An 11,040-nucleotide genomic window follows, 5' to 3' on the forward strand; every position below is an offset into this window, starting at 1 on the left:
TTCAGGCATCTCTTCGAAAGAAATAGAATTTATATGGAAAATATAGGCTTATACTTTTACTAGTGTCGTTCCTCTTCCCCCCCCCCCCCGCCGGAAAGTTTAGTCCGCTCCTCCTTCTCCCCCCCCCCCCGAAAAATGTCCATATAAATATATAGGCCCTATTTAGGCATGTGTATATATATATATATATATATATATATATATATATATATATATATATATATATATATATATATATATATATATATAGGCCTATATATCTATATAATGGCATCGCACCCAGTAGCGTAGCCAGGATTGTCTCATAGGGGGGGGGGGGAGTTCAAATTTTTACCAGCATTATATATGTATCAGAGGCGTAGCGACCCTTGCCGGCGCCCTGGGACGAACTTTCGATTTGCACCCCCCCTCAAACTTTCGATATATATATATATATATATATATATGTATATATGTATATGTATATGTATATGTATATGTATATATATATATATATATGTATGTATATATATATATATATATATGTATATGTATATGTATATGTATATGTATATGTATATATATATATATATATATATATATATATATATATATATATATATATATATATATATATATATATTTATATATATATGTATATACTATATATATATATATATATATATATATATATATATATATATATATATATATATATTTTCACCGAGGGGTCAATAGGGGGGTTAAACCCCCCCCCTAACCCCCCCCCCTGCCTACGCCACTGATCGGCCCCCTACATCGAAAATGTGTAGGCCTTATACACCCCAAGACCAACCCATATAGAGCATGAATTATTTTAAGATAATTTAAATTATAACTTATTTTATTATTTTATGCGAATGAATAAAATGAAAAGCCTAATTGGCTTTCTATATTTTGAAAATTAATTAAATTAACAATACCGGTTATTATTCTAACTATTTTAAAATTATGTTAGTCAAAATTAGTTTTTGTTTGTCTTAACTAGTTAAAATTAGCTTATGTCTAAGTAGGCCTTTTTTTTAAAGATAAATGAACTTGATGGCGAGTCTGCAATAATCTTACATTCTACATGAGGTGGTGATTTTTATCAGGCAAAGTAGTGGTGTTTAATATAGTCATAGTGTACTGTAAGTAATAAGTATACACACACAGAAGCACCGTTGAATGCATTTTAATTGAGGTATTTATTTAATATTTAGAACTAGATCTATGCCTTTATAAAAATATATTAGATCTATATATTATTGTAATGATTAAGATCTAGATTTTGATCAAGTAGTGACAAGAAGCCAAACAAATAGCCGACCTACCCATCTGACTAGAATTAGAGCCGAGCTCATAGAATCTTTTATCTAAATCTAGAACTAGAGTTCTAGATCTAGATCCTGACTGACAGAAAAAATCTAGAATAGTAATGCCATACAATAGAATAGATTTCTATAGTATAGATTAGGTTGTAGCATTCAAAATTAATTTTTGAGTATTTAATCTTAAAATCATATGAGTTAGTTAGAGGAAGGATTAAGAATTCCATTGGTACCAAATTTATATTTCTAGCTTCAGCAGGAGAGGAGAAATAATTTTTTTTCTGTTCAAAATGTATGGTCTTATATAATCTCTGTAAAAAATGAAACTAGTGGGAAACAAAAATGAAAATTTGGATGATATTTCGAGTCGTCCCTTTGAATCCCGGACAGATCGTCCCCCCGGCGTGGCCTCAGCCAACCGGCGGGCTCGTTGCATTGAGTTAAATATAAACTCAAAACAATAATATAAACAATCTCCTTTTAGGTCGGTCAGGCCACATACCAGGCACGCACAGTGTTGTGTGTCGTGCCTTAACCAAAATAAACTATCTCCCTTCATTATCATTAGATATATTTCATTAGTTAATTAATTAATTAATTAGCTAATTTATAAAATTATGTATGATGCTATAGCATTAGGTAAGTTACAGTAAGTATCATTTTTTAAACTATGTATTTGTACTATAAAGAAACAGCTTCGTTGTTTGAATACCACCCCTTCCCCTTCTTGAACTCAAAGTTAAACTTTTAACCCCGTTCGTAGAGACATGCGGTATGTTGTAAGGCGGCGGGTGGGTAGGGTATATACTCATTGAAGAAAAAATCCACCGTGGTGCGTGTTATTGGCCTTGGGCTTTCGGTGACGTTGTTGGCGTTTGCTGTGAGGGGGAGAGGGGTGTGTTATATCCGTTTAAAAAAAAATCGCAACATGGTATTGGCCTATGATGACGTCGGCGCAAGCGGGGAGGGGGGGGGGGGAGACACTTTTTTTTTTTAAAACCAAGAACTAGGCGTTTAAAGGCTGTAATGAAAATCAAGGACTGGTATAGCCATGATGTCGAATTTAACGAGTGATGCTTGCTGGGTCTATCATACGATTGCTTGGCGATGGGAATCTCGCCAAGCTCAGTTTATATTTACAGTGAACTATTGGGATGCTGTCATGCACAAAGTAACAGCTACAGAATGTAGCACTTAAAACATCGAGTGCATCCCGCTCATTATAAATTTGAAATACAAGTTATGGATTGCCCAAAAACTTGAAGGACTATCAGAATATATGCATTGTATTATAACATTAATCATTACGATATAACTAAAATGTGTATCCAAATATTTTTAGGCTAACAGGATCTGCATTTAAATAAACAAGACCTATTAGGCTACTTTTGCATGGTAGCACAACTACATTTTTAGATTTCATAATGAGTAGCCTAGTCGTGCATTAAAGGGCTGTACTCAATAACAATGAAAAAAATGAAATGCCGGCTTCAAACTTCAAGCTATGATTTCCCCGTATTCTTCTACTAGAAATATAGCTCCGTTGTTCTAATGACCTCACCCTCCTCCTCTCACCTAGTTCAATTTAAAGTTACACTTTCAACCCCGTTAGGATTCGTGAGCTACTGATGACCTAACTATTGAAAAAAAAAACTATTCTGGCGTTAAATTGCCCTCCCCTACTCGCAGCACTTTGGGGCCATACACATCAGGAAGGTCTAGGTCGGTGTTGTATCTCGTGCAAATTTACTCACAACACGACTACACACTATGGTTGTATCCAGGACTAAAGCTGCGACACTCGCATAGAGTTGGATTTATTCGTTAGATCATTGTGCTTCAAATTCTGTTTCAATATTGGATTAGATGGATATAATGTTGGAATTCAGTTAGTTTGTTATATTATATGTATCTAAATGTCGTGTACCATCAGAAACTAAATTGGTTGACAAGACACATGTGTAGGCTAAAGAATGACCTCTAGATCGAGCCAAAAATGGCTGGTTAAGGTTGACAAACTGTGGTTTTCAAATTTCATGGTGATGCTTTTCTAAAGGATTTTATTTTGTGCTTTCTTTGGGATTATTTTGTGTGATGTGATTATTCAGAAGTAATTTGTAAGTAGAAGCTTTTCACATCCAACCATTTTAACAGTTTGCGATTGATCTGCGGCTGGGCTGATTAATTTACATTTAGCAAAACTACACACTACACGGCGCCCTCAGGCCGTTGTTTCAGCATGCCCTACTAGTCAATTATAGACAAGTTTAGAATCAATACATAGAGCCAACACACCGATTTTTATTTAATAATCTTCAAGAGCCATTCCTCTAGGGTCGTTATTTTCACGAAATTGTCGTTTTCCATTTTGTTGTCAAGAAACTGGTATTTAGTTCACGAGAACGTATGAAAACCACTCATGCGTGACCGAAATCGTCGATTGGGTGCCTTCACGTGGTTTGACACGTGTTGACCTGGGCCATTGTTTACATCCAAAAATCACCCAAAACGGCCTTTTTTCGAAAAATTTGTTTGAAAAAATGGCTAAGTCCAGTTTGAAAAAGTGTCATTTTCGGGCCCATTTTAAAAAACGTAAAAAAATCCGAACTACACGTAGAAAAAAATGGCTTTTTCGGCCCTTTTTAGCTCCAAAAACGCGTCGCGTGACGTCACCGTGACGTCAGCCGCCAACCAAAACGCGGAGAAAGCGCGCGTTTGATTGGTTGGCGGCTGACACTATGAAATCCTCTAAGGACGATTCGAATGGTATACCGAAAATTTTATAAAATATGTTTGCAAAAAAATTTTGAATTCTAATGATAAATTATGAATCAGGGGTGTTTCCTTTATGTAAATTTGCATTAATAATTGTGCAGGCTTGTTTCTGTTTGATGTTATGCTTTATTTTTAAAAATGTACATTTTTACTATGACTAATTATATAGGAAAAAACAACATGGCTGATAAAGGTCCAAATCTTAAAAAATTCATAAAAAATGTATTTGTAAAATTGAATCACAATTTCTTTATAAAATAAGAACCACACATGGTTTGTTTAACTGATTTTGCATAGTTTTGTGTGCAGGCAAGTGTTTATATATTAAAATAAAGTTGATTTAGAGCATATATTGTTTTCAGATCAATTTTTGTATAGGCAAAAATGAAAGAAAATGAAAAGTAATTGCATTTGGCTATAGCTGAACCTCAGTAGATTTTGAAAATGTAGTTGCTTTGTGTATTGGAAATTAATATGATATTAATTTAAAATTAATAAGAGACAGTGGTAAAAACAAAATTTGAAAAATCAGTCAAGTCAAGAGCTCTGGGCAGGTTTTTGTATGAAAATTATCTCCCTTTGTTCTAATGCTACATACTAGTATAGATAGGTCAAACGCCTACTTACTTTAAACTAAAACGCCTAGTAAAGTTCTGGAGAATTGGAGATCTTGCTCTAAATACTCGTTATCGGTAGGCTAATCTATCGTTTTAGGTACGTAAAATCGCCCGCGACTAGTAATGTGAAAAACAGGTGACTCCTTACATTTTAATAATTATTTCACATTTTGAGGAGGATTTATGTTTTGAAAAATACAAAAATGTTTCCTTGTTTCATTTATGTACCTGTTTTTAAACAATTGAATTAAAACTTTTCAGTAATAAATGAACACCAGCGATGTTTCCAACAGATGCAACCATGCTCATTTACTATAGCAGCCATCTTGTTAAAGTTTTATTTTTATAGACATATAGCGCAAGATTCAGGCGGAAGTCACTCTATTTTACAAATGGCTGCTGTTTATATAGCAAATCTTGCTTGCAGACACTGCTGTTTAAAGTTAATTTCTGGCCTATATTGATATATTTAGCCATTGATTTAGGTTTATTATTCATTTATCTATACAGCCTTGACAATGAGGTAACGTTTTCGTACATTAATAGCCGCGGGCGATTTTACGTACCCAAAACGATAGATTACCCCGTTATCTTTCCTGACAAATGGCAATATCACTGCAAACTTGAGTTGTTAGCTGTTAGGACCTGTTAGGTCAGTGGTTCCCAACCTTTTTCGAGTGGCGACCCCCTTTTATAAAAAGTAAGTGACCCGCGACCCCCATAGAATTAAAAAGCCGAAATTAGTATGGAAATTAACAAGCACTAAATTAAGATTTTCAAGTAGACTTTCAATGTGAACTACCCTTGATAACTGTTTTAATACCATGTGTAAAATTGCGTGTTATTTACTAAACTTTCGCGGTTAAGTTTTTGTTAACGCCTACCTATTTCATTATCAACATTCAATTTATTCCTTAATTTTGTTTTTAATCGGAGAATAGTGTTGAAAATCTATTCTCGAAAAGTCAATCAATATTACGTTTGGGTATGAATGGTGAATACTACACCAAAATTGTGTGTGCAGTTTTTCATCTTGCGCTGAATCATTCTGCAAATCAAAGAATTCATCTTGTAATTCATCTGGAATGCTGGCAACATCAAGGGAAGAAGAGAATGGGTAATGCGTCAATGCAGATTCTTCTTTTTTCAGCGCAGAAAAATAGCGCTGCAGTTCGTTTTAAAGAGATTCAAAATGCCCAGAAATCGCTTCTTTCAAAATGTTAATTATCTCACAAACAGATTCATCTACTACATTGCAGAGTTCTCAAACATGGCAATATTTCCAAGATTTATTTTTGCAGCTTTGATAAAAATGCCCGGATTTATCATGGAAAGTGATAATATGCGTTCATTTTCCCTGAAGCTTCAGGTCAAGCTTATGTTGATGTTCGAATACATCTGCTAGGTATGTCGTATTAAGTGTACCAAAAGGGTCTTGTTCAGTGTTTCTTCCAGACTTCTTTTACTAGCAATGGAGTCTTGATGGCGAGGGCAGTGGTTAGGGAGCTAAATCTTTTCTGTTTTCTGGAAGCCCGATTTTGACCAAAACATAGATGGCACACCATCCGTTCAAACCCCCACAGCCGTTTTAACCCATTTTAATCATCCAGTTTCGAAAAACGTATTTATTTTTTCCATGCTATCATTAAAAAATAAAAGCTCTTCTTTGCTATCATCCGCATGAATATAGACAAAGACCAACAACTGCGATCACGAACTCAAGTCTGTTGATTTATCAACTTGAAAAGCAAACAATGGTGAAAGATTGATTTCAATAAAAATTTGTTATTTAACATCTACGGACATGTCTGCTATAAGCCGCTGAATATTATTATTAGGGAGAGATATTTGTTGCATCTTTACTGCACTGGGATCCCCAAGAATTAACTTCACCATCTTCAACATGCAGCGTTTGATGAGATTTTCTCCTATTGTGTTTTTTTTTTTTTTTTGCTTGACATTTTCTATCGCGACTTCATATGATGCTTGCACTAATGCTGTGTTTCCTTCGTGAAAACTTCCAGTTCGATCAAGTCTCTGACGTTTGCAACTAGCTTCATGTCGACGAAAGAACTCCGTATCTTTCTTGGTGTGTTCGGAATGACTCGTCTCAAATGACGTTTTAGATTTGAAAAGTTCATTACCTCGTGACTGAGAACAACTTTGTACAGTATTGAGTAATCATTGCTTCTCTATTCCATTTCCAGTGATGTTAGTAAAGCCGAATTTCAGATATTCTTCTAAATATTTATTTTTTGTTTCTCATTACTAAGGTTTAGTATACCAGTTGGCGACCCCCCAGAAAGCCCTTCGCGACCCCCAGGGGGGTCGCGACCCCCAGGTTGGGAACCCGTGTGTTAGGTGAAGGCCTATTTACTATTTAGTATTACTATTACTAATACTATTAATAATTAATTAGTAGGCCTATGGTCTATGATATGAATTAATCTTGCATGCATGGTAGTACGTTATAGGGGCCTAATAGAAGGTAATATGAAATCACATTGATTGACCCCCAAATATGTTTTTCATCTTGCTTAGATAGGGGGACAATTAAAAGAGACGTCACTGACAATCTCAAATAGCATTATTCTTTGCTATTACGTATGCACTACGTTTAGGCTACTGATATCCAAACCAAAGTGAGCACAATGACTTTAGACCGTGTCTGTATTTTTCTCCCGCTGACAAGAAAACGTGTGGAGGGAATTTTATTATTAATAAAAAAAAGTAGTAGGCTTTTTAGTGCAAAAAATCTGCAATAAGAAAACAGCAAAAAGTAACAAAATGTAGGTCACAAAAATACAATTTTTGAGTATTTTGTAAAGCTAATTGTAAGCTTTGGGTGTTTCTGATGTGACGGAAAATAGGATTATAAAATACATGAGACATCCAGCTTTCCAATGATGCCAATAGATGATGGATATTGAACTTTTTGGGGGGGGGGGGGGGAATAATCTTTTAATTAATGGGGTCATAAAATTGCATTTTAAACATATTATTTTTATTTTCGTATTGAAGCTACGGAGAAAGAATCCAAAAGTGCAAGAAACCCAGTATAACAAAAAATCACCATTTTGATATTTTTTTTGCAACATATCCCCTTAATAGTCTGCTACTGCTTTTTTTTTTTTTTACAAATTTTGTCTTGTTTCAGCTGATCCCATCACCCAGTACTTCAGAAATCTGAAAAGAAATGGCTTGTCAAAATCCAGTGAGTTATTGAACACATCAACAACAGTTGAAATTAGGTTTTCTATATATTTTGTTTTGCTAAAAATGTATTTATGATAAATCATTATTACCTAGGCCAGAGTTGATAACTACATTTGTTGATTTGATAGCCTCAAGCAAGTGGAGGCAGTGGAGACCATGCCAAGAAAGTAGCCAGTCATTACAACCAGTTAGAGGAGGCAGGCCTTGTAGAGCGGACTCGTAGTCGCATCTTCTACCTTAGAAATTTCAACAATTGGATCAAAAGCGTGCTTATAGGTCTGTACAAAAGGTCTTTATGTTAAAAATTGTTTGATTATGTTGCATGTATATCTGCAGTTAAATGTTTAAATAGTTTGTGTAAGTGTAAAGCTAAGTTTGCTTCTCAAATAGTTTTTGTAAGTGTAAAGCGAAGTTTGCTTCTCTACAGGCGACACCTTGAACAAGCTAAGAGAACAAGACTATCAGAAGAAGCTCTCAGTCCTAGATCTGTGCTCAGGGAAGGGGGGAGACTTGTTGAAGTGGAAGAAAGGAAGGATCCATCATTTAGTTTGTGCAGGTTAGACCTGAAATCTTTTCTTAGACTATTTTCCACCTATCTTTTTTTTTTATTGTTTGATAGTTTATCATTGCTACTTGACTATTTACAATACCATAGCTTGTTTGTATTTTACTTGTGTGTTTTGTTCATATAAAGTAAAGTTCTGATCTGCAGATATAGCTGCAACATCAGTAGAACAAAGTGAAGCTCGACACAAGCAGAATGTACAGAGAGAGAGGAACCAGATTTTTACTGCTGAGTTTATTGTGGCTGACTGTACCAAGGTGTGTGGAATTCTTTTATTTTGAAGCAAGAAATAAGTAAATGTATTGCCAGAGAAAGCAGTACTATGCTCTGACAAGAAGTAACTGTAGATTAATATTGTTAGGCACTGAGAATTGTGTGTTTATAATGTTAGTATTGTTATTAGTTGTTTTATTGTATTTCATTACTGGTTCAAGCATAACAGTTCTGTTCTGTTGTTTTTATGCCAGATATTCCTTACTACCTCTAACATTGTGTCAATTTTTAAAGATATTATCAGCTTGTTCAAACTGAGAACATTTTGAATGAACTTTTGTTTCAGGAGCGACTGAAGATGAAATATTCCAACCCCAGCCAAAAGTTTGACCTGGTCAGCTGCCAGTTTTCATTCCACTATTGTTTTGAGAGCTATCCCCAGGCCATGATGATGTTACGTAATGCTTGTGAATGTCTCAAGCCTGGTGGCTACTTCATTGGTACTACACCCAACTCTAATGAAATTGTGTAGGTTTGGTATAGCCAGCAATGTCTAACCTGTTTATTTATTTTACATTTGTGCTTTTCTTCATTGGTCTGTCATTGTCTACAACTTGAACTTTTAAGTTGCCTATAGTTATGTTTATGTTTTGTATTTTTTACTTTGAATGTAAAAGAATGTAAAATGTTTTTTTTTATGCAGGAGGCGCCTCAGAAACACAGACACCACATCTTTTGGCAATGATGTCTACAGAATTTCTTTCCCGCATGAGGAAAAACAAAAGTTCCCTTTGTTTGGTGCAATGTACAACTTCCATCTAGAAGGTGTGGTCGACTGTCCAGAGTTTTTGGTCTACTTTCCCGTGCTGGAGAAGTGAGTCTAGTTTTGTTTCCTTAATTAAAGTGGTGATCACCTTGCAAACATGTCATCAGATCTAAGTCAAGCTTTAACTAAAAGGGAGAAAGATTATTGTGCTACAAATCCACAGTGGGTTTGAAGTTGTGACTATTATATCTAACCATCTAATAACTTCTTTGCCAGAATGGCAGCTCAGTTTGGTATGAAGCTGGTCAACAAACACACCTTTGCTGATTTCTTCAAGGAGAACTTACAGAGCAAAGACAACCTCTCACTTTTAAATGCCATGCAAGCACTGGAGGTGAGTTGTAGAATTTCATCATTTCTTATCTTCTCAAAATCTTTATAGCTAATTCATTTAATATTGTAGATTTGATTACGGTGTAATTCATGCATATGTTTAGTTTTCATTTTTGGTTTAAGGTGACATTAATAATAATTGAAGCAAAACCTCTTAAACCTGAACATTTACTTAAATAGTGTCTATGATTTTTCTTAAGAGTTTTAGCAGGATTATTATTTTCATGTTGCTTATTGTCTCATATTAAAGCCATATCCACCAATGGAGGGGACAGAACCCATGAGCGCCAAGGAGGAGGACTATAAAATTGCTAAAGAATTCCACACATCTGTTAATGATTCTGAGCAGGCAGATCAACATCGGCGTCCGCCAAGAATTGTAAGTTTTTTTTTTACGACATGCCCTACAATTAGTGGTAGTACTTGTATATTACTACATGTACAAATCACATTTTTGCTCTGGACAAGCTTATAACTTTTATGTATTTTTATAAAATGTTTGTCATTTGTTTCTATCTACAGGGGACATTATCTCAAGCAGAGTGGGAAGCTGCCAGTAAGTATTTTTTTACTCTGCATATAATCTTGTTGTTCAATCTCAGCTTAAAATATACCCCCCCCCCCCCTCCCATTATACTTCCCGACTATGGCATAGTCTCTTAAGTCAGTACTCCCCTAGATGCATGGAGTTCTTTATAACAAATAATTTTGCAGTTGACGCTCAAACATCAGATTTATACATAAATTATTTATATCCACGCTTGAAAAACTTCATCACAAAATTTTAATTTATTTCAGCCATCTACCTCGTATTTGTGTTCCAAAAAGTTGAAGACAAATCCCCATTCCAGTCAAGTCCATCAGAACAATCTTGACATGTTTGTGACTGATAATGTGACTGACATAGACTTGTTTGTTCTGGTCCAAGTCTGAGAGGATGGCACTGACAACACAGCTATAGACATTTGCTTGTGACATACGGGGAGGGTGCCCATAGACATCTCATCATGGAGGCCGGCGAGATTCCTGACATGCGGACTGCTGCTGTATTTGGCTAACATTTTCTGACATCTGCAACTGGTTACCATGGTAACTGAGGACATCTCAGCAGACTGATGTTGACATGACAGGCATCTCTATTAAAGTCAACATCCATTCTAGAATTGG

General features: G+C 35.2%; 1 protein-coding gene across 1 annotated transcript; it reads left to right on the plus strand.

Moving 5' to 3' along the window:
• The first annotated feature begins 1,108 nt into the window (after positions 1–1,108).
• Positions 1,109–11,034, plus strand: LOC131942334 (mRNA cap guanine-N7 methyltransferase). The gene is made up of 11 exons (XM_059302146.1): positions 1,109–1,201; positions 7,878–7,934; positions 8,065–8,212; positions 8,364–8,492; positions 8,649–8,758; positions 9,061–9,242; positions 9,418–9,588; positions 9,757–9,874; positions 10,124–10,252; positions 10,396–10,429; positions 10,672–11,034. Exons 2-11 carry the CDS (start codon positions 7,917–7,919, stop codon positions 10,746–10,748), a joined length of 1,116 nt encoding a protein of 371 aa, XP_059158129.1. The 5' UTR covers positions 1,109–1,201; positions 7,878–7,916; the 3' UTR covers positions 10,749–11,034.
• Positions 11,035–11,040: the final 6 nt, after the last annotated feature.

This window comes from Physella acuta, unplaced genomic scaffold, assembly GCF_028476545.2.
Source record: "Physella acuta isolate Inbredline_101_S28 unplaced genomic scaffold, ASM2847654v3 ptg000402l, whole genome shotgun sequence".
Classification (NCBI taxonomy): Eukaryota; Metazoa; Mollusca; class Gastropoda; family Physidae; genus Physella; species Physella acuta.